The sequence below is a fragment of the Macrobrachium nipponense genome, chromosome 29 (assembly GCF_015104395.2).
Source record: "Macrobrachium nipponense isolate FS-2020 chromosome 29, ASM1510439v2, whole genome shotgun sequence".
Taxonomy (NCBI): Eukaryota; Metazoa; Arthropoda; class Malacostraca; order Decapoda; family Palaemonidae; genus Macrobrachium; species Macrobrachium nipponense.
Window position 1 is genome coordinate 12,262,114 of NC_061092.1, and position 25,000 is coordinate 12,287,113.

At 38.5% G+C, this 25,000-nt stretch overlaps 1 protein-coding gene across 1 annotated transcript in view; it reads left to right on the forward strand.

Annotated features, from left to right (window-relative positions):
- The window catches only part of LOC135206020 (putative mediator of RNA polymerase II transcription subunit 26), a 48,262-nt gene that overhangs the window by 16,675 nt on the left and 6,587 nt on the right, over positions 1-25,000 (forward strand). The window contains exons 2-5 of the mRNA XM_064237190.1: positions 7,973-8,269; positions 8,514-8,877; positions 8,938-9,338; positions 10,100-10,287. Coding sequence (XP_064093260.1) covers positions 7,973-8,269; positions 8,514-8,877; positions 8,938-9,338; positions 10,100-10,287 — 1,250 coding nt within the window. The remainder of the gene's footprint in view (positions 1-7,972; positions 8,270-8,513; positions 8,878-8,937; positions 9,339-10,099; positions 10,288-25,000) is intronic.

Here is a 25,000-nt window from a genome sequence, read left to right on the forward strand (position 1 = left end):
AATTCATACACAGGCGAATAATAATACTAATTTGTGATGAAATCTTTACACTTGTCCCTGACATACTATTGGATAGATGAAAGGTCGAGAACGTTTCAGATAAAGAAATGGCGTGTAATTACAGTTCGAGTGAATTTTATTGTGGGGAAACAGAGCTAGGATGATAATTCGCTTGAGTTATGGAGTCCCAGAGGAATCAGGTAACAGGCGAGGAGAAATAGAACGAGCAAGGGAGCCGTTTCAAAGGCAGATCCTATTTAATACTATTACTATTGCTACTAACATTCGGGATGGAATTATATGTGTAAACACATATAAGGATAATAAACACATAAGAAGGGAGACATAAGGAACTGAGGCAATCACAAAAACTGTTAACTAAACCTTTTCTTTTTTGATGTCTTATCTTTTTTTTAATGGATACGATGGCTATTATTAGGAAGAAACAGTGACAAATAATGGTAATTAATAGGCCATGAAAGACTCACAATCAGGAACCTAAACAGACCCATTTCTGTAGCCTTCGAGAAAGATAAGGTTTTTGTGATATTGGAGGAAAGAAACTCCATTAAAAGTGTATTCTTGAAAATCCAGGACCAAGCAGTTTTGTAATTCTTTTCTGCTTGATGAACAAAGTGTGATCCCTCATTTTCATGCGCCCGCTACGTAATGCAACAACAACAACAACAAAAAGGCATTTCAAAACGCACAGCTTCACGGAACATTAATCAGAGCCACACCGAGGCAGAAGTGATAATGCACAGAGACACACGGTTCATCAGAGATAAAGGATGTAAGCTTTGATTAAATCAAACGCAGCAGATTTGCGTACGTTGGTTGCAAGAGCAAAGGGCAGGAAATGTTTTGCATCAGAAAGAGAAAACAGAGGGCCATTCGTCAAGGTAATGAATTATCATACGAATCATATGTTCAGGGTAAAATGTTTGGTATGAATTTACGAACTAATCATGAGGGGAAGAAAGCAGATGGAAATTCAGATGAAAGGGAATTTTAAAGGCGGAAAGATTTCAAAGTTAAAGTCTTATTTTTAAGGAATAATATAGACGAGACACTTCCTATACATGGTACTTTATAACTGAGCTAATGTTAAATGATATCCACAAAACATTTATTCATAAAGAGGATAAGGACAGTAAGCTAAGTAACATGATTTCGTAAAACTATAGACAAGATAATATATGAAATAAAGGTAAATGTTGGAATTTATACCCTGAAAAGAACTCATGACAGGATACTTACGAAACCATTTCTCCGGCACCTTATGAAAATAACAGCTCAGTGAGATTAAATGGAGAAAACGGAGAAAACATCACCAAAAACATCTTGGGAAACCAGAACCATTTGAGATTAACTTCTTTGTATCGTCGATCAATTTTGATTTTTTTTTTATCGGCCACTGATGGACTCCCTGGGAAACCAGAACCATTTGAGATTAACTTCCTGTTGTATTGTCGATCAATTTTGAGTTTTTTTTCTTTTTTGATCAGCCACTGATGGACTTCCCAAAAGTCAGGAAGCGAGAAGATGCATTTTTGCAAGATGTGTTATTGGATCAACTCGCGAAACTGCTGAGGCAACGGGGAGAACTTCTGGGAATACATGGAGAATACATGGAGTTTCGACACGAAGGTTTTCGGGGAAGAAAACTTATGGATTTCTCTGCAAAACACAAAATATTGGTCGATATCAGAGCGGGAAGGAAAGAGAGGGCGTCACACTGACCTGAGCGTTGGCGAAGAAATGAAGCCAACTTGATACAAATACTTACAAGAAGGTACACAACTTACTCGAGGCACGTGCTAAAATCTACGGTCAAATAGAGCGTTGTTCCATCAACGAAAATTAAAATTAATACGGTGTATTTTATAAGAAGTCATTTTTCTATGCTTTTCAACATGCACATTATTTCTTTTTACATTTCCATACTAATAAATAAATCATCAATATCCTATACTAAAATTCCTGTATCTTTAACTCAACGCGAAACACGTTTTCTGACCTTTTATAAGCTTCCCCAACCCCCAACAATAACAACATCAACAACAACAAAGAAGTTTGTAGGCTTACTCCCGAGTAAGCGAAAACTAGTTGGGGGTGAAAAAGATGTTTAGATCATGAAAAATCAGCGTCTGATTGTGGGATACCTAATACCTGTATATACTTATACAGAAACCTCTCTCTCTCTCTCTCTCTCTCTCTCTCTCTCTCTCTCTCTCTCTCTCTCTCTCGCTCTCTCTCTATATATATATATATATATATATATATATATATAATATATATATAGATATATATATATCTATATATATATCTATATATATATATATATATATATATATATATATATATATATATATATATTATATATAAAAAGGAAGGATTTCATTCATTCAGAATACTGGGTGAAATGGAACGACCCGTTTTTCTATCTCACAGAACCGCGTGAGAGCATTACTAATTACATGGACACTGTGATTAAAACAACTCTTTTTGGATTTCAAATTTCCATCAAGGATATTTCATGGACACGTGGAACGACCCTCGTCTGAGCAGCCATAACTACTAGGCTCAAAAGGATTTGTTTTCTTCCATCTGCAATAAACACACACACACACATGCACCAAGACTGTACAGAGAAAATAGTGTACACAGGAATTGAAACAAGAATAACCCGGGTGAAGGATTTATCTCTCTCTCTCTCTCTCTCTCTCTCTCTCTCTCTCTCTCTCTCTCTCTCCCCATTTAGAATAAACATCAAAATGCACAGACAAATAAAGTAGGACCAAATGGAAATGAAAATAATCGGTTTGGTGAAATGCCTCTCTCTCTCTCTCTCTCTCTCTCTCTCTCTCTCTCTCTCTCTCTCTCTCTCTCTCCATTCCAGACAGAGCCCCACAAAAATATACAGATAAAGTAAATCCAAATGAAAATGAAAACAACCTAGTTGGTGAAACTCCCATCTTCACCCTGTTGTCTTTTCTCTCTCTCTCTCTCTCTCTCTCTCTCTCTCTCTCTCTCTCTCTCTCTCCATTCCAGGCACAGCCACCCAAAATATACAGATAAATAAAGTAAGCAGAAATGAAAATAAAAACAAAAGAGGCGTGCGCCTTCCGCTGTCTAGCGGGAGAAATGTGACAGTCTGGGGAATAGGACGGAGCGCAACACACTTCTCCCATCACCTCACTTCTCCGGAGGAAGATTGTCTTTATTAGAATACCGCATTCTGCACTTATAGCCAAATAAAAAAATGGTACGATTTATATATGTGTATATATATATATATATATATAGACGCCCGTTGGGTGGGGGGTGGGGTGGGGGGGAGTGGTTGCTGGTATTCTAGCACCCAACCCTCACCAACAACACTCCTCCTAAGCCCCCACCCCTATACCCAAGGAGCCTTCCGCATCCCCAACCCTCCTGAGGGAAGGGGTCTTCTAGCACCTATCCCCATCCAACCCCCCATCCTCTCCGGGTGCCTCACACTGAGGGACCTGGGGCAACCCGAACAAGATGTAAGGTCTGTAAGGTCTGTAAGGGGGTCTTTCCCCACCTCAAACTCTCCTACCGAACAGTCTTCTAGCACCCTCCTACAATCCTTCCCCCGGGGGAGGGGGCTTCCCCAACCCTCCTCTCGGTTGGTTGTTTTCTAGCACCCACCACACCCCAAACCTCCTCCTGGAGGGAGGGGGTCTTCCCCACCACCCCCCAACCCTTCTCCCGAGGAGGTCTTCAGCGCTTATATTCTCTTTTGCAGTTTAGTCTAGATAAATTCGGGTGTATACCCTCGATGCCACTTGCTCTTCATTTTCGCGAGCTAAAGAGATGAGAGGATTTTCTTCCATTCGCTGCGGGACCTTTAAGAAGGGAGGTGTTTGTTTCCTAATCGCTAATGTAAAGGAAAACGTTACCCTGAAGTAGTGATGCATTTAGCGAACTCTACACCTTTTCTTGTGGCGGTGGTGGTGGTGGTGGTGGTGTCATTCTGAGAGAGGGTCCTTGGCTGCTTTACTTATGAGATTGAGTTCAAGGAAGTGTTTAGAGGTTTCTTGATATCTCCCTATAGAATTTTTTTTTTTTTATAAATATCAAAATCAATCTACACCTTTTTTGCTTGCACTGGTTTGTATCTTTTGGGAGGTTAGCTGCAGAAAATGTTACATTTGTGACTTATCAAAATCAAACTATCCCTTTTTTGCTTGCACTGGTTTGTATCTTTTGGGAGGTTAGCTGCAAAAAATGTTACATTTGTGACTCACAGCATCTTAGGATGAGGTTGCGAGGCATACGCCCTTTTCCTTTCTGGTTGCAATTCCCTACAGTTTAGCAAATGATGATGTTCTTTTTTCATTCTTTCAAGCTGGTGAATGAAATTTTTCATTTTGTAGTCGAAAGAGTTAGTGTTCAATCATTCACAGTCATACACAGCAGAATCATCTTGAATGTCAGTCATACACAGATGAATCCTCTTGAATGGCAGTCATGAACAGATGAATCCTCTTCACAGAATCCTTGAATGACAGTCATAAACAGCTGACTCCTCTTAAATGACAGTCATACACAGATGAATCCTCTTGAATGACAGTCATGCACAAATGAATAATCTTGAATGACAAAATGACAATCATAAACAAAAGAGTCGTCTTGAGTGACTGTCATGCACAGATGAATCCAGTCATACACAGTAGAATCCTCTTGAGTGGCAGTCATAAACAGCAGAATCTCCTTGAATGACAGCCATAAACGGATGAATCCCCTTGAATGACAGTCATACATAGCTGAATCCTCTTGAGTGACAGCCATAAACAGCAGAATGTCCTCGAATGACAGCCATACACAGATGAATCCTCTTGAATAACAGTCATACACAGCAGAATCTACTTGACTGACAGTCATCCACAGATGAATCCTCTTTAACGACAGCCATGCGCAGATGAATCCTCTTGAATGACAGTTAGGCACAGCAGAAGCGCCTTGAATGACAGTCATGCACAGATGAATTCGAAAGACTGTCAAGCACAGAAGAATCTTCCTGAATGGGAGTAAAACAACACAATATTGTAAGTCACACCAACCAGGTAGCTCCTGATATGAGACGTATTCACAAGAATCATCCAGACATGAGTCATGCACAGTAGAATCGCCCTGGATAAGAATCAAACACACACACACACACACACACACACACACACAGCAGAATCCACCTTCCTCAACCCTCGGCCCCAAAAGGCAAGAAGAGCAGAGAGAGAGAACCGCGCCTGGAGGAGAGAGAGCAAAAAGCGACTGGGGCCCATCAACCAGAAACTACATTCATTATCCTCCTCGTCTTTAGCAGAGGCGTAAAGGCAATAATCTCTGCTCATTTAACGTATTCTCGTCGGAGGATTCTTTCCTTTTACTTTCCTTTCACGCGGACGACCAGGTCGGCGATGATGAGTCCCCCAGAATTGCGACTGCGTTGACGATTAAAGCCCCGGCGCTCATCCCGGCCAAGCCATATTGATCCCTGCGCCGCCGGGCTGTTGGGGCGAAAATCGCTCACCTGCCAGGCCGGCAAGTGGTTGAAGATTTTTCAGCTTGTTTGATTTAAGGCTTTAGAATAGTCTATGTGACTCGGGATGCTATTTAACTTGAATTATTTCATGTTTCCGCCAGGCCAGAACCTGTGACGCTTCCGAATTGAATCCCCTTTTTAGGGGGGACGCTGCATTTTCGGGAGGTCATCTTTATGCTGTGGTTTTGGTACTGTGTTTGATGTAATAAAAATAATTAATAATAATCACACACATACTAATGTATACTATGGTCCACCTCGAATCAAAGCTTCAACACAATCGTCCGAGGGTACAATCAACGCTCATCAACGTACTACATTATGCTCCTTGTCGAAGCATGATCGTCACAATCGTTGGACGAGACAATCACGGTACATATGTATTTCACGATCCCGGTCGCAGAATAATCGTAGTCGTCAGATAAAATGCTCTCCATGAGCTGTGCTTCTGAAACGAAATCATCAGGCAAAACGTTGCAATACCTCGTGCAAGCGCAAGCTGTCTAAAGTGGGATGTATTTCTCACATCCTTCCGAGTATGTTTTTTCTCAGTAATATCACGTATGGCAAAAGGACTTTTAATTCGCATCACAAAGAAAGTCAAAGCGATCTCTGTCCTGCAATCCTTTATTAAGTGCCGTACCCTAAGGACATGCCGACTGAGAGAACTTGGGAACTCAATCTCGCATTCGCAAAGACAGGAAATGAACGTCTGCTTGATCCAATCAGATTTTGAAAAATTGCATTACTTCTGCTCCGATGTCATTACAAGTACATATTCGGGTTTTGCTTACCTGATATCTGAAATATACATATATATATATATGTAAATATATATATATATATTATATATATATATATATATATATATATATATATATATATATATATATATATATATATATATATATATATCTCATATATATATATATATATATATATATATATATATATATATATGTGTGTGTGTGTGTGTGTGTGTGTGTGTGTGTGTGTGTGTGTGTGTGTGTGCATTAAGATACAAACTTCCTTTAAAATCTAAATCACTCTACCTCGGAATTAATATATTTTCATATACGTTAACCGAAGGGGAATTTCTTAGTTGATAATAATTTCATCGGCTCACGGGCGCGAACCTCGGAACCAAGAAATCAGGACGTAAAGTGAAGCGCTTTAGCCACACGCGGCTTGACGGAATGCAGATCATTGCAACAAAGAAACTTAAATCAAAATTCGAAGGCCTGAACTAATGTTTGGAAAAAGCACTTAGAGAAAGCGCAAAAGTAAAAATGAGATATGGGCAACATTCCGAAGGTCGTATATAAAGTTCTTTGGAGCGCAGTAAACTTGAAAGAAAGGAAAATGTGTCGAAAATGACAAATGAATTTGATAAATAAAAAGAAGAAGAAGAAAAACTGCTTGGAAAAAAAGAGAGTAATGTCTTGCTTTTCTGTGCATTTTCGAGGGTCACATATCACAGCATTTGGAGTCCTGATGGCACCAAAGACTGGCCCACCCATCTTCTTGTGAGGGATTTTCGACAGGAAGGGTACTCCTTGTCGCATGAGGTATGTGCTCAAGAAAGATATTCTTTGTCACATAAGAGACTGCAATAAATAAGATGGTCCTCACTGCATGAGGAACTGAAACGTGACAGATGCCTTCATTGTATGAGGGATAACAAAGACTCATAATGGTCCTCATTGCATGAGTAATTGCAACGGGACAGATAAGATTGCAAGGGATCAGTTGGTCCACATTCCACAAGGGATTGCAACGAGACATATGATTCTTCATATGAGACTGCAATGGATCAGACGTTCCTCGCTGCAAGATGGATTGCAACGGGACTAAAAGATTCTCGCTGTGTGAGGGATTGCGAGGAGGTTACGAAATAGCGTGGGGGGGAGGAAGCAGTCTTATATATATATATATATATATATATATATATATATATATATATATATATATATATATATATATTGTTCATCGGGGTAATAAACTATAAACCCATGAGAAATCTGCCTGCAGAGAGAGGCAAGTTATAGGAAAAGGCGATAAATAAACAAATATGAGGATAATGTAGGAATGACTTTGCTTCTCGCTTATAATTTTGGAGATCAGAAGATTCCCCAGCAGCACCAAGCAAACTATTCCGCATTTCAGTTTTATAGCTAAGACAAAACTCCTAGCAAACTGAGTGGTGTTAAACCTGATGTGCTAGAAACGACACACTGCTTCCAGCAGCAGCAGCAACAGCAACAGCAACAGCAGCAGCAACAGCAACAGCAACAGCAACAGCAAAAGCAACAGCAACAGCAGCAGCAACAGCAACAACAGCAACAACGACAACAGCAACAGCAGCAGCAGCAGCAGCAACAGCAACAGCAACAGCAGCAGCAACAGCAGCAGCAACAGCAGCAACAACGACAACAGCATCAGCAGCAGCAACAGCAACAGCAGCAACAACGACAACAGAACAGCACAGCAGCACAGACAGCAGCAGCAGCAGCAGCAGCAGCAAGCAGCAGCAACAGCACGCACAGCAACAGCAGCAGCAGCGAGCAACAGCAGCATCAACCAGCACAGCAACAGCAACAGCAACAGTCAACGCAAAGCAACAGCAACATCAGCAGCACGCAACAACAGCAACAACGACAACAGCAAACAGCCCAGCAGCAGCAGTCAACAGCAACAGCAACACACAGCAACAGCATCAGGCACAGCAGCGAACAACGACAACAGCAACAGCAGCAGCAGCAGCAACAGCAGCAACAACGACAAAACAACAAAAAAAAAAACAAAACAAAAAAAAAAGAAAAAAAAGAAAAAAAAACTAACTAGAAAACAGCAGCAGCAGCAGCAGCACAGCAGCAGCAGCGCAAAGCAGCAGCAGCGGCAACAGCAACATCAACATCATCATCAGCAGCAGCAGCAACAGCAACAGCAGCAGCAGCAACAACAGCAAGAGGAGCAACAGCAGCAGCAGCAACAGCAGCAGCAGCAAAAACAACCCAACAAGCACAGCAGCAACACACAACAGCAACAGCAGCAAGCAGCATCAAACGAGCAGCAGCAACATCAACAGCAGCAGCAACATCACAGCAACAGCAGCAACAACGATAACGCAACCGCAAAGGCAAGCAGCAACACAGAAGCACAGCGGAACAGCGAGCAACAACGACAACAGCAACAGCATCAGCAGCAGCAACAACAGCAGCATCAACAGCAACAGCATCAACAACGACAACAGAAAACAGCAGCAGCAGCAGCAGCAACACAGCAGCAGCAGCAGCAGCAGCAAGGCAGCAACAGCAACAGCAACAGGCATCAGCAGCAGCAGCAGCAACAGCAACAAACAGCAGCAACAACGCAAGAGGGCAACCAGCAGCAGCAGCAACAGCATCAGCAGCACAAAAACAGCAACAGCAACGCAGCAACAACGCAACAGAACAACACAGCAGCAGCAACAACAGCCGCAACAGCAACAGCAGCAGCAACGCAACAGCAACAGCAGCAACAACGTAACAGCAACAGCACAACAGCAAACAGCAGCAGCACAGCAGCAACAGCACAGCAGCAACAACAGAACAACAAGCAACAGCATCAGCAGCAGCACAACAGCAGCAGCACAGCACAGCAGCAACCAGACAACAAGCAACAGCAGCAGCACAGCAACAACAGCAGCACAGCAACAGCATCAGCACAGCAACAGCAGCAGCAGCAGCAACAGCAGCAGCAACAGCAGCAGCAGCAACAGCAGCGAGCAACAGCACAGCAGCACAGAGCAACAACAGCAACGAACAGCATCAGGCAGCGCAGCAGCAAACAGCAACAGGAAGCAACAGCAGCAAGCAGCAACGCAGCAGCAGCAACGCAGCAACAGCAGCAGCAACAGCAACAGCACGCAACAGCAGCAAGCAGCAACAGCAACAGCAGCAGCATAGCAGCAACAGCAGCACACGCCACGCAACAGCAGCAGCAGCAGCAACAGCAGCAGCAACAGCAACAGCAGCAACACGACAAGCAAACAACACAACAGCAGCAACAACGACAACGAAGCAACAGAAACAGCAGCAAGCAGCAGCAGCAGCAAGCAGCAGGCCAGCAACAGCAGCAACCAAGCAAAACAGCAGCGAACCAAACGACCAACAGCAACAACAAAGCAGGCCAAGCGCAACAGCAGCAAAAGAACGGAACCAACCAACAACAGCAGCAGAAGCAGCAACAGCCAGCAGCCAGCAAAACAACAACCAAACAGCAGAAGCAGCAGCAAAGCAGCTAGCAGCAGCAAAACAGCAGCAACAACTACACAGCACAGCAGCAGCAGCAGCGAGCAACAGCAACCAGCAGCAACAACGAAAACAACAAACAGCAGCAGAAGCAGCAACAAGCAACAGCGGCAAGAACGAACCAAACAGCAACAGCAAGCAACAGACAAGCAGCAACAGACAACAGAACAGCAGCAACAGCAGCAGCGCAACGAGCCAGCAAGAGCAACAGCAGCAACAACGACAACAATAACAGCAGCAGCAGCAGCAGCTGCAGCAACAGCAACAGCAGCAACAACGACAACAGCAACAGCAGCAGCAGCAGCAGCAACAGCAGCAGCAGCAGCAGCAACAGCAACAGCAGCAACAGCAACAGCAACAGCAGCAGCAACAGCAGCAGCAACAGCAACAACAACAGCAACAGCTGAGCAGCAGCAGCAACCTGTTAGTCGTCAGCGATTGCCATTTCTTTCACGACAAGACTTTCCCAAAGATGGTGTGTTCTCTCTTCGTAATTCTGTCTCTCCGATTCCTGAAACATTAACGGTATTCGTTCTATGTCTTTTTAACTCCGAAGTGCTTGCAAAGAAATAAAAAAGAAATATCGCAATATAACATGCAGTGTATTACAAAAACAAAAAAGCCAACTTCAAAATCGAAATCACTCACTTTGATGAAAAAAAAAAAGAAAAAGAACAAATCTAACCCGTGAAACACAGATTTGTATTCCATATTCCACTGCTTGTATTCCTCTCCCCCTTTATTGCAACTCTTTTTCATAGTAATTCCCCCAGGGAATATTTTCCCGTAATCTTTTCATCCTTCCTCGTGTGATGTGACAGAGAGAGAGAGAGAGAGAGAGAGAGAGAGAGAGAGAGAGAGAGAGAGAGAGATTGATTTCCGTGCTTTCAACATCCGATAAATAATAAAAAAAAAATAATACGAAAGTTGCTGAAACAATTTCTCTAGAACTCACGCTAACCGGACTTTGTTTATGTGTTCTCTTTGGTTTTGTGAGATCGGTTTTCACTTTGGGAACAAATTCTGGTCGTCTTAATATGGAAAATAATACCTAAATTGTTAGCTATTAGCTATGACTAAGTATCGTATTAACAAATGCACTCGGAACAAGATGGGTGACGACGGTATCTCCTTTATCACAAAATAAATATACTTCTGCACAATCTCTTTGATATTGTTAAAAGCATATATCATGAATTTTTCGACTGACTGTCAGGAACGGAAAATGATTATTTAGAAAACATCTTCCCAGTTAAAAGTGAATACAGCTGTATCAGAAAAATAAAACTTACACTGAGACACATCTATAAACGTATTTATACATGTGCGTATTAATTCCAGAGATCATATCAATGCAAACGTATAAGAATGCCTTGACGCTACATATTTCTGTATACAGTGGAAAGAACAGTCCATTTTAACTTAATAACTGACGAAGCTTAAAAAAAAGGCTATAAAAATCAGAAAACAGAGGCAAGTAGAGCATACCACGCACACACATAAACAAAAGCCGCTGTACATCGTTGCTGCTAAACCAGGCAGAGGTTCGAATCCCAGTGGCGACGTAAACTTATCAATTATAATTCCCCTTGGGTATATAATTCCCCTTGGGTGTAAGTCACTCCCGAGGTACAGTTAAAAGGATATTACACTATATTTGTGGCTTCATATTTGCGAATATAAAATAAGTCATTGGGTATGAGAACAATTATAGACACAAATATAAACATGCGCAGAAACACACACACATATGTATATATGTGTATATTTATGGATGTGTATATATATACATATATATATATATATATATATATATATATATATATATATATATATATATATATATATATATTTATATACATACACACACTCATATATATATATATATATATATATATATATATATATATATATATATATATATATATATATATATATATATAATATATATATATATATATATTGTTACGTTTTAAGCCTGGCCTGAAGGGGCTCAAATACGTAAACGAAAATAGTTGAGGGAGAATGCAGAATAAATTAATTGAACTTACCTTAAAAGGATTTATAGTGTTAATTTACTCTAGAGGAGGTCGCCAGAAAACTCAGCTAATTACTTTACATACATTTATTTACAGGAGGCTGCTTAATAGCCTGGGAAAGTAAATGCAACTTGTCCACACGTGGGACCAATATTATCTCTCACAAGGGGATGGATAGTTGGCTAAAAATGCGGTTCACGTAAAAGCTGGCTTTCAAAATTGTTCATTTGTCTTGCGGTACAGCATCACTTGCGGGCACGAAGACTTGGACACGTGACTCAGGAGATCTGGAAGAAATCCCAGATTAGACACAAAATAATCAGAGTTCTTGCACAAGTTACAGTTACTCACTTTGTCTAACACACTGGGGAGGAACTCTTAGCGTTAAATGAAATATTCAATGACTTCATTTGTCTGGGACGATCACACAAGGGAAGCATGCGGCCACAAGGCAGTGAGAGGAACAAAGGAAATGTTCATTTGAGAATTATAAGTTTGAATTTTGAAAATGGGGAATCATTGCGACACTAGGAGGTAAGGAACAGGCAATATGACTTTTTCACAAGACGTACCTGGATGCCATAGTAATTTGAACTTTGTAGAAATGCGGCGTCAGCTTTGTCTCGGGCCTGGGCGCACCAGTAATGCCTTGTTAGGCCTAAAATGGAAGGCTGGCTGGCTGGGACATCCGTCCGAGGTCACGACTGGAGCTGACTGAGGTCGAAGGCAGGTGTGTAGCATGGGTGTTGGGGGTCAGCTTAACCCCCCAAGAGCAGGGCGTCCTGGAAACAGAACATACAGCCAGCAGAGGGTTCACAGGAAATAGGAGCTTAAGACGTAGGCCTATTAAGTACCTGACTACCTACACACTTCCCTTTGGGATACGTCCTTAAGGCTGAGAAGTCTTTATTTCCCCAATTCTAACAGGAAATTCCTATCTCTGGCTGGCGTGCTTTGGGTTCCCGCCTAAAATCAGCTGATATTTGGGTGAATATGGCTGCTCTTCTAGAAATAAAATACATTAAATACTGCTGGGAAGACTAGGCGGTCAATAAATGTAACATATATATATATATATATATATATATATATATATATATATATATATATATATAATATGTATATATATATATATATATATGTGTGTGTGTGTGTGTGTGTGTGTGTGTGTGTGTGTGTGTGTGTATTCACACACACCATTTTGGTCTGCGTATCTGAGAATGTCTTGACGCCCAATAAAAAGATGCGTAAAGACATCCATTCTTCCCACTATGTACATTAGGTTCGTTTTGTACAATTTCCTTTGATACATCAATTTCCTCCCTTGCCGGAATATATATACAAGAAGAAGAAGAAGAAGAGGAGGAGGAGGAGGAGGAGTCCTCGGCGCCTTTTCCAGAACAAGAAGAAAGCAGAGAAAGATTTGCACATCAGAAAAAAAAAAAAAGAATCAAGATGATGAAAGGCGAGAGAAAGCGTCAGGGAAAGCTAACGATCAAACAGCCATTCATCTTGGGGGAGAGATTTCTTTTTGTTTTACTTTCTCTTTTTGGTAAGTGGAAAATATATATTTTCATCGCTGAAGTTAGAGAATTCTTTTATTGCAAAATGCGGTGGAATTACACGAATATATACCGGGGGAAACATAAACCGTAATTGTGTACTTGTAATGTACTACAAAGGTCTGAATGAAAGCATTTGACCGCCGGGAGCTTTCGAGAGATCCTCTTTGCCTCTCGTTTCCAGCCTAAACGCTCCCACATGTGTGATTCTGGAACTCGGATTTTTACAGTTACATCGCAAGAAAACTGTATTTTATCTGTTCGAAGAATTCACCGAATCGCACGACTGATTAGATATACATTCACGTTGCAATGTTATGAAATTATATTTTCTTGAGGTCTCAGTCCTACCGAGTGGCGTGTACACAGCAGCGGTCTTATAGGCTTAATTTTTTAAAAACCTATGTATATATATATATATATATATATATATTATATATATATATATATATATATATTTACATAATGTATGTATGTATTCTTGTGTCTGTAAATGCTTACTAACTTGCAACAACACAATTGCAATTCCTTCATCCTTGTTTGGTCGTGATTGACTAAATGCATGGAATACTGTCAAAGTTGTCCAAGGGCGTTCAGATGAACCCAGATGAACGCAAAAAAGAATGAACCCTTTCCGTATTGAAACTATACGAAATCCTAAAGAAGAGGAATTAACTATCGTAGTTTTTCCTGCTGATAAAAGTAGCAAGCAACTTTTCCTGCTTAGAAAAATAGTGGATTTTTAATCCCCTTTTTTCCCCGAGAGTAATCAGCAGTTTTCTCTGCTTGTAAAAGCAGCAGACACCACCTCGTTCTGGGCACAATATTTCAGCAAAAAGTGGGAAAGTTTTCCTGGGCAGATGAGCGAAACATTTGCTTTTTCATCTAATTAATGTAAAGACCACCTGTTGCTTGAGCAGTTCAAGGAGAGATGGAGGGGAATAAATGTCTGTGTTTATCTGTGAATTTGGGGGAATGTATAACAGCAGAAACGACAACGAAAACATTTTTGTTGACCTTCAGGATCCAAAGAGTAATACTTTTGTAATGTTTTTATTTTTTTTTTTTTTGGAGGGGGAGGGGTGGGGGTTGGGGGTAGTTAGGGCCGACTCATTACCCTGAAAATTCTTGATACTGAGGATTCATTGGAAAACCCCCTTTATTAAATAATCTTTTATCTAAGTAGAATTCTCTTTTGTCTATATTTTGTATAATAGATTCCAAGTTAGAACAAATGGTTCAAGCTGCATTGCTCATAAAGCTAGAGAGAGAGAGAGAGAGAGAGAGAGAATATTTTATGAGCTTTTGGATGGTGTCACCCGGCTTGGGCAAGGATTACCTCGCCGAGACCCCCCTCGCCCCCGTCTTCATTTACGATTATGATGGTCCGCATTTTGAGGAGGAACAGCCCCCCTGCTCAAGTCTGTTATCATATCTCTCTCTCTCTCTCTCTCTCTCTCTCTCTCTCTCTCTCATATACCCTTATTGAATGGTTTTACAACAACCAACAACCAAGAGCATAATTCCATATCACAATTAACAAAAGCACAATGATTTTTAAGAGAGAGAGAGAGAGAGAGAGAGAGAATAAGCAGATGGCTCGTTTTCCCCAATTACTTTATGTGGCAAGGGAAGTCCCAGAGTGCTCAATAATTTTGGTAATATTTAAATCTCACTCGCACCCCCACCCCCCGCCACCACCACCACCACAACCCTTACGTCCCTAGGGCCACATCTGGCGGGTTAGGAACGTGATGACTCTGTAGAGATGAAAATGGAGTGAGAGAGGGTCCTTAACTTCGCTCTGGCAATCGTTATCGCTGTTTCGTTACTGTTTTCATTTTTGTCATTGGCTTCTTTCTTTGTACAATTTCGTAAATACGTAGTCTATATCTATGAACTGTTTACTTTTTTCTTCTTGCGTTGCTTCCTTGGCATCCACTTGTTTTATACCAATATTCTCCGTTTTATAATATAAAAAGAAAAGAATGTCTAGCAGAGCAATATTACATAATATGGAGAGCTAGAAATATTTCATTAGTTAAATGACACAAATACGTTCATTTCCCTCTTGGTTGAGTTCAGGTCGAGTGGCGTTCAACCACAGTCAAGGGGTTTCAGTTAGCAAAAGGGGTGTGTTTAAATCTTGTATTTTATCTGGATGATTTTCCTCATGCTAGCGTTAAGTCTACAAAACCTGACTTTTTTTTTTCATTCTTTAAAAGCTGAAAACCCTGACGGATAGAGTCAATAGACTATGATAAACCCAAGACGAAGGGAAAGTCATAGGAAAAGATGATAGATAAATAAATAAACGTGAATAGAAAATAAAACCGCTGCACCTGAATTCAGCAGACGTCAGCGGGAAGCAGGAATAAATTTGCCCCTGGCTTCAACATTTGGAGATCAGAAGATTCCACGCAACTGCTCGACGCAAACTATTCCACATTCTAGTTGTAGGCGAGATAAGAGTCCTGGATAGGCGAGATAAGAGTCCTGGATAGGCGAGATAAGATTCCTGGAGAACTGAGTAGTAAACGACAAACCATTTGCAGCTGCAGCAGCAGGAACAGCTGCAGAAGCAGCAGCTTGCCGAGTGTCGCGGGGAAAAAACAGCTAGGCCGACTAAAGAAGATTGTAAAGGATGTTCGTCGTTACAGTAAAGTAAGCATTTTAACGTCACTTGCAAAGGCCCGAGAATTAGATTCTCTAATTCGCCAGTAAATATTCCGCTGACTTGAATGCCCATACGTGACTATTTGTCTTTGAATCTAGGTGGTGCAATTAAGGGTGAGGTTGCAAAACCTTCAAGCGTTGATAGGTACATTAATGGGTTTCGAAAAGGTGAATAGAGTACTAACAATTAAATTACCATGGATTAAGTACTGTATGTACGTATGTATGTATGTTGTGTGTATATATATATATATATATATATATATATATATATATATGTATGTATATATATATGTACATATATATATGTCTGTATATGTATGTATAATAATATTATAATATATATATATATATATATATATATATATATATACATATATATCTATATATATATATATATACTAAATAAAAGAAAATATATATATCTCTATATATATATATTATATATATATATATATATATATATCTATATAAGAAAATAACATGAAAAACAGAAAAGAGCCCATTATATATTCCATTCCTACGATTATCCCCAATTTCCATCTCTGAAATCATTTCCTATCGAGACAGATGTCTTGTTCACGGAATGACATTTGTTATTCCTGGGAGACCAAAATTATTAAAACGCTCTATACATTAACCGTAAAGAAAAGTGTATTGCTGCAGTGTATTGGTAGTGAACCCGGCTACGCGACCAAAATCATTCCAGGTAAAATGAAATCGACAATCGCTCTCAGCAGCTCAGGTGGTTGAAGCCTGGAGGATGAAAATAGTTAAAAGAATCTTTTATGTATTGTTTACAAAAATACTAATATAAATTTTAGTTAAAAGAATCATGTATGCATTACTTAAAAACAACAATATAAATTCTAGTCAAAAGAATCGTGTATGCATTGCTTACAACAAAACAACTAATATAAATTCTAGTTCAAAGAATCGTGTATGTATTGTTTACAAAACAATTAATATAAATTCTAGTTCAAAGAATCGTGTATGTATTGTTTACAATAAAACTAATATAAATTCTAGTTCAAAGAATCGTGTATGTATTGTTTAAAAAAAATATAAATTCTATCATGTACGTATTGTTTACAAAAAACTAATATAAATTCTAGTTAAAAGAATCTTGTATGTATTGTTTACAAAAAAACTAATATAAAGTCTAGTTCAAAAAATCGTGTATGTATTGTTTACAAAAAAACTAATATAGATTCTAGTTCAAAGAATCGTGTATGTATTCCTTACAAAACAACTAATATAAAATCCCTCTTCGAGAGGCAACGACCAGGCAAAAAAACAATTCCTACATTCTCCTCTTGTTTTTACATAAAATTCACAGAGTGACCTTAACACCCTAAGCTGGTGTCGCAGGAAATACGATTTCCCCCCAAAATAAGCAAGTCGATCTTCCGGGCGCTCGCCTTTAAAAATTAATTTCGGCAAAATCACTTGACTAGAGGGGATTAAGACCTTTTTCATTTCGAATTCTGAATCGGGTAGGTGTGGGCAATGAATGATTCTCATCTCTTGAGGAGCAAACGGAGAATCTGAGATTAAAGAGCAGCTTTCTCATAACTTGATGATGACGGGGGAGATTTCGTGAGATGAGTAATCTCAATAGGAGGACGGTCCGAGATTCTTTAAATGGCTTCTAGGAAGAGTAATCTCTCTCTCTCTCTCTCTCTCTCTCTCTCTCTCTCTCTCTCTCTCTCTTTGCTTACGAAAAGAAGAGTATAAAAGATTCTTCAATTAGATATCAAGGATGAATATTTTTACTCGTTTACTGAGACGGAGAAATTGGTTCTAAGGCAACCCAGTTACGTAATCTAAGTTGTTCCCCTTAAGTGAGACACTGCCTACAGTGTACCTAGGCAGGAATACTGTAGACCGTACTTGAGATTCTTTGTTATGTTTCTCAGCCCCAGCTACACTGCTTTTTTTTTTTTTACTTTTACTTTCCCTCCGTTCCCTGTAATCTTCTTTAATATTTTTCGCCTGATCCAAATTTTCAATCACGTACCAATTTTTCCCACTTATTCAATGGGCCTCGAGAAATGTACATCAGCAATCTAAGTAAATTCCTAAATCCATATCTGAATGCGCTCGACACTAAGAAGTCTAAGATCCAAAATGAAGAACGTCGCGAAGAAATTCAACCGTCCTGGCAAGATTCGAACTCGCATCCGGAATATCAGAACGAGGTCGGAATTTCTTCATTCGCTTCTTTATTTGGACCTCAGGCTTCGTAGTGACGAGCTTATCGAAAATATCAAGAAATATCAAAGATAAGATGGCATCGTAATGATTACAGTCAAAGACTTACCTGGTAAAATAGGGACCAATAGATAAAGATATATCTCTATTGCGTTTATAGAGCGGTAGACTAAGGAGCATGAATTTATAGGCGTAAGTATAATCACAAGCAGAAGTTTGTGTGTCATTTCAACATGACAAAGGCGGTAAAGAAATATAAAAAGTGGAAATAACACAGGACATTCTGTCTCCAGCCATTTTGGGTAACTACGAAACAAACCGAACTCGTCGTTAAATTCCAGACATGTCTCATTGCCCCAAAAAACTTTGACCTCAAAATTCATGGGGGAATTATGATGCTCTGTCATCGGTGGGTGGAAGAGGGGACGGGGGTTGGGGGGGGATGGAAAGGTGGGGTTAAGGGGAGGGGGAGTCAAGTTGCATCCCTAAAAAAAAAAAAAAAAAAAAAACTGCCGGTTTAGAGTTGAAAATTCTCGCGAGCAAAAAAAAAAAAAAAAAAAAAAAAAAAAAAAAGAAAAATAAAAAAAAAGTTTCCTAATTTCTTATGGAGTTCGCAACTTTCGAGAAAAGATGGGCGGTTCCTGTGAAGTTTACTCTGAAGTTGTTTATGAAATTTCCAGGGCTCGAAACAACAGGGGCTAATCTTATTCACCCAAGGTACAGACGGCGGTGTATACATATGCTATGCCTGCCTATGACGTCACGATTAACGGATCCCAGATACGTCATTACTAGTTCCGTTATAAAGTATCTATTTTCGCAGTGGATAGCTGTGATGAAATACTCTTATCTTATATACTAAGCGATTAGCATACTCATCGCATACATACATACATAAATATACACACACACCACACACATATATATATATATATATATATATATATATACTATATATATATATATATATATATATAGATAGATAGATAGATAGATAGATAGATAGCTGATAAACTATGGAGGTTAAACACCTCCGATCAAATCTGAAAGTTAAACAGAGTCAAAATCCCTGGACATAACACGTGTGCCATTTCTATTTTCCAGCAAACATACAAACGATAAAAAAAGGAGGCGATAATTTTATGCGCACTGACGCCTGATTAGCATAAACATATACCATCTGATCGAGTTCACAGATTCCCTTTTAATTGATTAGCGAGGATTATTCATCTGGCAGGAATGACACCAAATTACATAAGTGTTGTTTTGAAGATTATATGAAAAATGGTGTCGTGAAAGTGACAATTATACACTTTTATTTTCTTTTTATATGAAAATGATGCTTTGAAAGTGACTATTATATTATTCATTTTATGTGAAAATTATATTATTTTTTATTCTTATATGAAAATGATGCCATGAAAGTGACAATTATATTTTTTCTTTTTATATGAAAATGATGCTATGAAAGCGACAATTATATTATTTCTTTTATATGAAAATTATATTATTCTTTCTTTTTATATGACAATGATACTATGAAAGTGACAATTATATTATTTCTTTTATATAAAAATTTTATTATTTTTTCTTTCTATATGAAAATGATGCTATGAAAGTAACAATTATATTATTTCTTTTATATAAAATTATATAATTCGTTCTTTTCATATGAAAATGATGCTATGAAAGTAAACAATTATATTATTTCTTTTATATGAAATTATATTATTTTTTTATTCTTATATGAAAATGCCATGAAAGTGACAATTATATTTTTTTCTTTTTGTATGAACACTGGTGTTTTGAAAGTAACAATTATATTTTTTCCTTTTTTATATGAAAATGATGCTATGAAAGTGACAATTATATTTTTTTCTTTTGTAGAACAATGTGTTGTGGGAAACTGACAATTATAATTTTTTTTTTTTATATGACAATGTTGTTATGAAAGTAACAACTATATTTTTTCCCCTTTTTATATGAAAATGATGCTATGAAAGTGACAATTATATTAATTTTTCTTTTGATATGAAAATGATGTTATGAAAGTGACAATTATATTAATTTTATTTTCTTTTTAACTATAAATTTTTTTCAAAGTAGTAGCTGTAGAACTTGTTAGCTTTTTCCGGTTCTCAACAAAGCTATCCTCAAAGCTATTCTCCCCCATACTGCCTGAAACCCATACAGTTGACTAAGTCTCAACTACCAACTCACTGCTTGGTTCCGCAGAGGCATATTAGGACCTCACGGAGCTTATAACTAACGACTCCCGCCCCACTCAGCGATCGAACCCGGGATTTTTCGATGGTGGGGCGAACTTCATAGCCTCTGAATCATGAGTATTAGAATGATTTTCAAAGGGAAAAAAAGAAGACAGATACGTCTGTATGATTCATTTCCGGGAACTCGTTCCGTTACTAAATAAATGAATAACGAAATATATACATAAACAAAAATAATAAAATTGTTTTAATAAATGCTGTCCACAGCGTCGTTTGTATTTTTGGTATTTTCCATTAACAATCAAAGGTTCGTCGCATTTTTATTCATTTTGTAGAATAAAACGTATGAAAACGACTAAGTCATGTTGTGGCCTAGCTTTTAAGTCAATAACGTTCTATTTCCGATGCGTAGATCACTTTATGTATTCGTCTCTCTCTCTCTCTCTCTCTCTCTCTCTCTCTCTCTCTCTCTTTTAGATGAAAATATCATTTTGGTCATGATGAACCGGTCTGTCAGGAAATAAACTATGTTGAGCCTCCGCGAACTCCATTTTTCTTATTATTATTATTATTATTTACTTTTTTTTTTTCTTTCTTTTTTGCTCTATCACAGTCCTCCAATTCGACTGGGTGGTATTTATAGTGTGGGGTTCCGGGTTGCATCCTGTCCTCCTATTAGTCCATCACTTTTCTTACTATGTTTGCCGTTTCTAGGATCACACTCTTCTGCATGAGTCCTGGGGCTACTTCAGCGTCTAGTTTTCTAGATTCCGTTTTCAGGGATCTTGGGATCGTGCCTAGTGCTCCTATGATTATGGGTTATTACGATTTCCACTGGCATATCCCATATCCTTCTTATTTCTATTTTCAGATCTGATACTTATCCATTTTTTCCCTCCCTCTTTCTCTCAACTCTGGTGTCCCATGGTATTGCGACATCAATGAGTGATACTTTCTTTTTCTTGACTTTGTCAATCAACGTCACGTCTGGTCTGTTTGCACGTATCACCCTATCCGTTCTGATACCATAGTCCCAGAGGATCTTTGCCTGATCGTTTTCTATCACTCCCTCAGGTTGGTTGCTCGTACCACTTATTGTTACTGCAAGGTAGCTGATGTTTCTTGCACAGGCTCCAGTGGAGGGCTTTTGCCACTGAATCATGCCTCTTTTTTGTACTGGTTCTGTGCAAGTGCCGGGGGCCATTCACCTTGCTATGTGGTTTATGGTTTCATTTTTCGTATTGCACTTCCTACATATGGGAGAGAGGTATTATTTCGTCTTCGTTCTTTGAAACATATCTGGTTCTTAGGGGCCGATCTTGTGCCGCTGTTATCATTCCCCTTCAGTTTCCTTCTTTAGCTCTCCCCTCTGTAGCCATTGCCATGTGTCATCGCTGGCTAGTTCTTTTAGTCTGTCTCATGTATTGTCCGTGCATTGGTTTGTTGTGCCAGTCCTCTGTTCTGTCTGTCTTTCTCCTGTCTCTGTATATTTCTGGGTCTTCGTCTACTTTTATTAGTCTTTCTTTTTCCCATGCAACTCTTTAGCCACTCGTCTTCACTGGTTTCAGATATTGCCCCAGTGCTGTTCTCGATTGACGCAGTCCTCTATACTTAGTAGTCTCTCCTCCTCCTTTCGTGTTATGTATAGTCTTTGTCCGTATTTGCTCTTGGGTGTATGGCTTGTGTATGTCATTATGTTTTCCTGGTTTCTGATCTATGCCGCGGAGTTCTGCCTTCGTCATCCACTATTCTGCGCTGTATCATGATTAATGGCACTGCCCATGTGTTTATGGCTTTATCATATTTCCGCGTTTGAGTTTTGACTTGAGTATCGCCTTGAGTCTCTGCTACATCTTTCCTGATCGTGCCTTCATCTCCTTGGTGTTTTTATATACCCCTCCTTCATATTCCCAGGTATTTGTATCCTGTCTCATCTATGGTGTTTGATGTTGCTCCCATCTGTAGCTTATCCCTTCAGTTCTCGTTACTTTGCCTTTTGTATGTTGACTAAGGCGCATTTTTTCTATTCCAAAACTCCATCCTTATGTCCCCAGATACAATCCTTACAGTCTGGATTAGGGGTATCTATTTCCTTGATGCTCTTACCATACAGCTTTATGTCGTCCATGAACATCAGATGGTTGATTCTGTTGCCTCTTTTCTTGAGTTGGTACCGGCATCCCATCTTCTGTAGTACTTTTGTCATTATTATTATTATTATTATCATTATTTATTATTATTATTATTATTATTATTATTATTATCATTTATTATTGTATGCTGAAAACAAAGGTTCTTCTCTATTTTTATGGTTTTCTGATTGTTGACATGCCAACCTTGAGTGCGTTGCTCACCAGTTTAAGCAACAATGAGGAAGAACCTCTATAAAATTAATGCACCTGAGGCAGCAATTCTCTTCAATCAAAAAATTCTATTTTTTTATTATTATTATTATCGTTGACCCCATCCTGAAAAAAACCTAGCAGTCTGTAAATATAATAAAACAACACTGATTCCGTGAGATGCATGGATTTTTTTGTTTTTTGGTATTGTAATACAATTGTATAACCTACCACTGAGAAAACAACTTATTGCTAATGGTAAATGTTGTGATACTATAATTTGTGATATCAACTCTGCGATATAATTTTTTTATATTAATTGTTGTGTAAATACTGAAAACCTACCAGAAGTAACAGTATGCATTTAATTCCAAAAGTACTGGCATTGTAATAATAATAATAATAATAATAATAATAATAATAATAATAATAATAATAATAATAATAATATAATAATATAATAATAATAATAATGATATTTCATTGATATGGCAGAATTTACAAATTTATTTTGTACAGAATTCTATCAATTCTGTACGAAATAAATTCTGCAAATCGATCATTATATTAAAAAATACATGTTTGAAAGAAGGTCGTTTTCAGAATAATAATAATAATGATAATAATAATAATAATAATAATAATAATAATAATAATAATAACAATAATAATAATAATAATAATAATAATAATAATAATAATAATAATAATAATAATAATAATAATAATAATACAAGCTTAGTAATAGCAGCGTCGTGATAGTGATTTAGACTGCTATCCGTAAGACATTATAATAATTGTATTAATGATATGCATATGACATTCATGTCATAATGAGTATTGTCACCATGTAACACACACAAACACACACACGCTTATACACAGCAGCAACGACACGGTCACGGAAACCCTCAAAACTCGCGTGATACGAACACGACATAATTACGGTGACATCTGTTGTAATAACACAGGACTGCAAAAACAACCCACCGGCGGTAGTAATCACAACAGCAATATCCCACGAGACCAAGGATTGGAATCCTGCCGCCTTAGTCAGGGCGAAATCTTATTAACTGTCAACATGTCCAATACAGCTGTGAGCTACACTATACAGCATATAGAATAGCAATGAACCACCGAATTGCATTTCGGACGATAGAATATTCCTGACGGCCTGCTAATATACATGCTTTGAGACAAGGAGAGAGAGAGAGAGAGAGAGAGAGAGAGAGGCTATGGTTCGTCTAGGTACATTATAAGTTTTACATTATAGCTTCCTAAAGATATTCCTCACCAGGCATGAACATTTACTTTGGAAAATGGTTAAGAAATCGAGAGAGAGAGAGAGAGAGAGAGGGAGAGAGGGAGATGAGAGAGGAGAGAGAGGAGAGAGAGAGAGGAGAGAAGAGAGTGGATCGTCTAGGCACAGAGTATATGACATATATAGCATAGCTTCCTCGGAGTGTTCCTTGAAAAAATCTCACAGGTATGAACATTTATCGTGAGAGAGAGAGAGAGAGAGAGAGAGAGAGAGAGAGAGAGAGAAAGCGTGTGTGTATTGATCGTCTAGGCACAGAGTATATGCCATATATCATAGGTTCCTCAAAACGTTCCAGCCAGGCATCAGAATTTACTTTGGAATCTGGTTAAGAAATCATGAGAAACTTTCCTTGGGGTTTTGAAATGCGTAACGGAAGGGAAATATGCCGAATTTGTCGGGCCCGATTGTGAAGGCTATACCGAATTTATTTATTTATTTATTCTGATTTATTTTACTGATCTGAATGAAAAAAAAAGTGTCCAAAATACCCCCTTTTATAGGAAATGACTCTTAAACACACAAACACTACATTTAAATAAATAAACAAATAACAAAATAAATAAATAAAATTGTATATATATTATATATACTCATAAATATTAAGACACATCCAGTTCATTATACATCGGGAATAACTTATGCACAAGGAGAATTATGAGCAATTAGTGCTCCATCACCAAGGCTCAGTGGAAATAGTCACTGCGTTTCGTTATTCCGAAACCAGGCAGCAGATCGAATATATATATATATATAT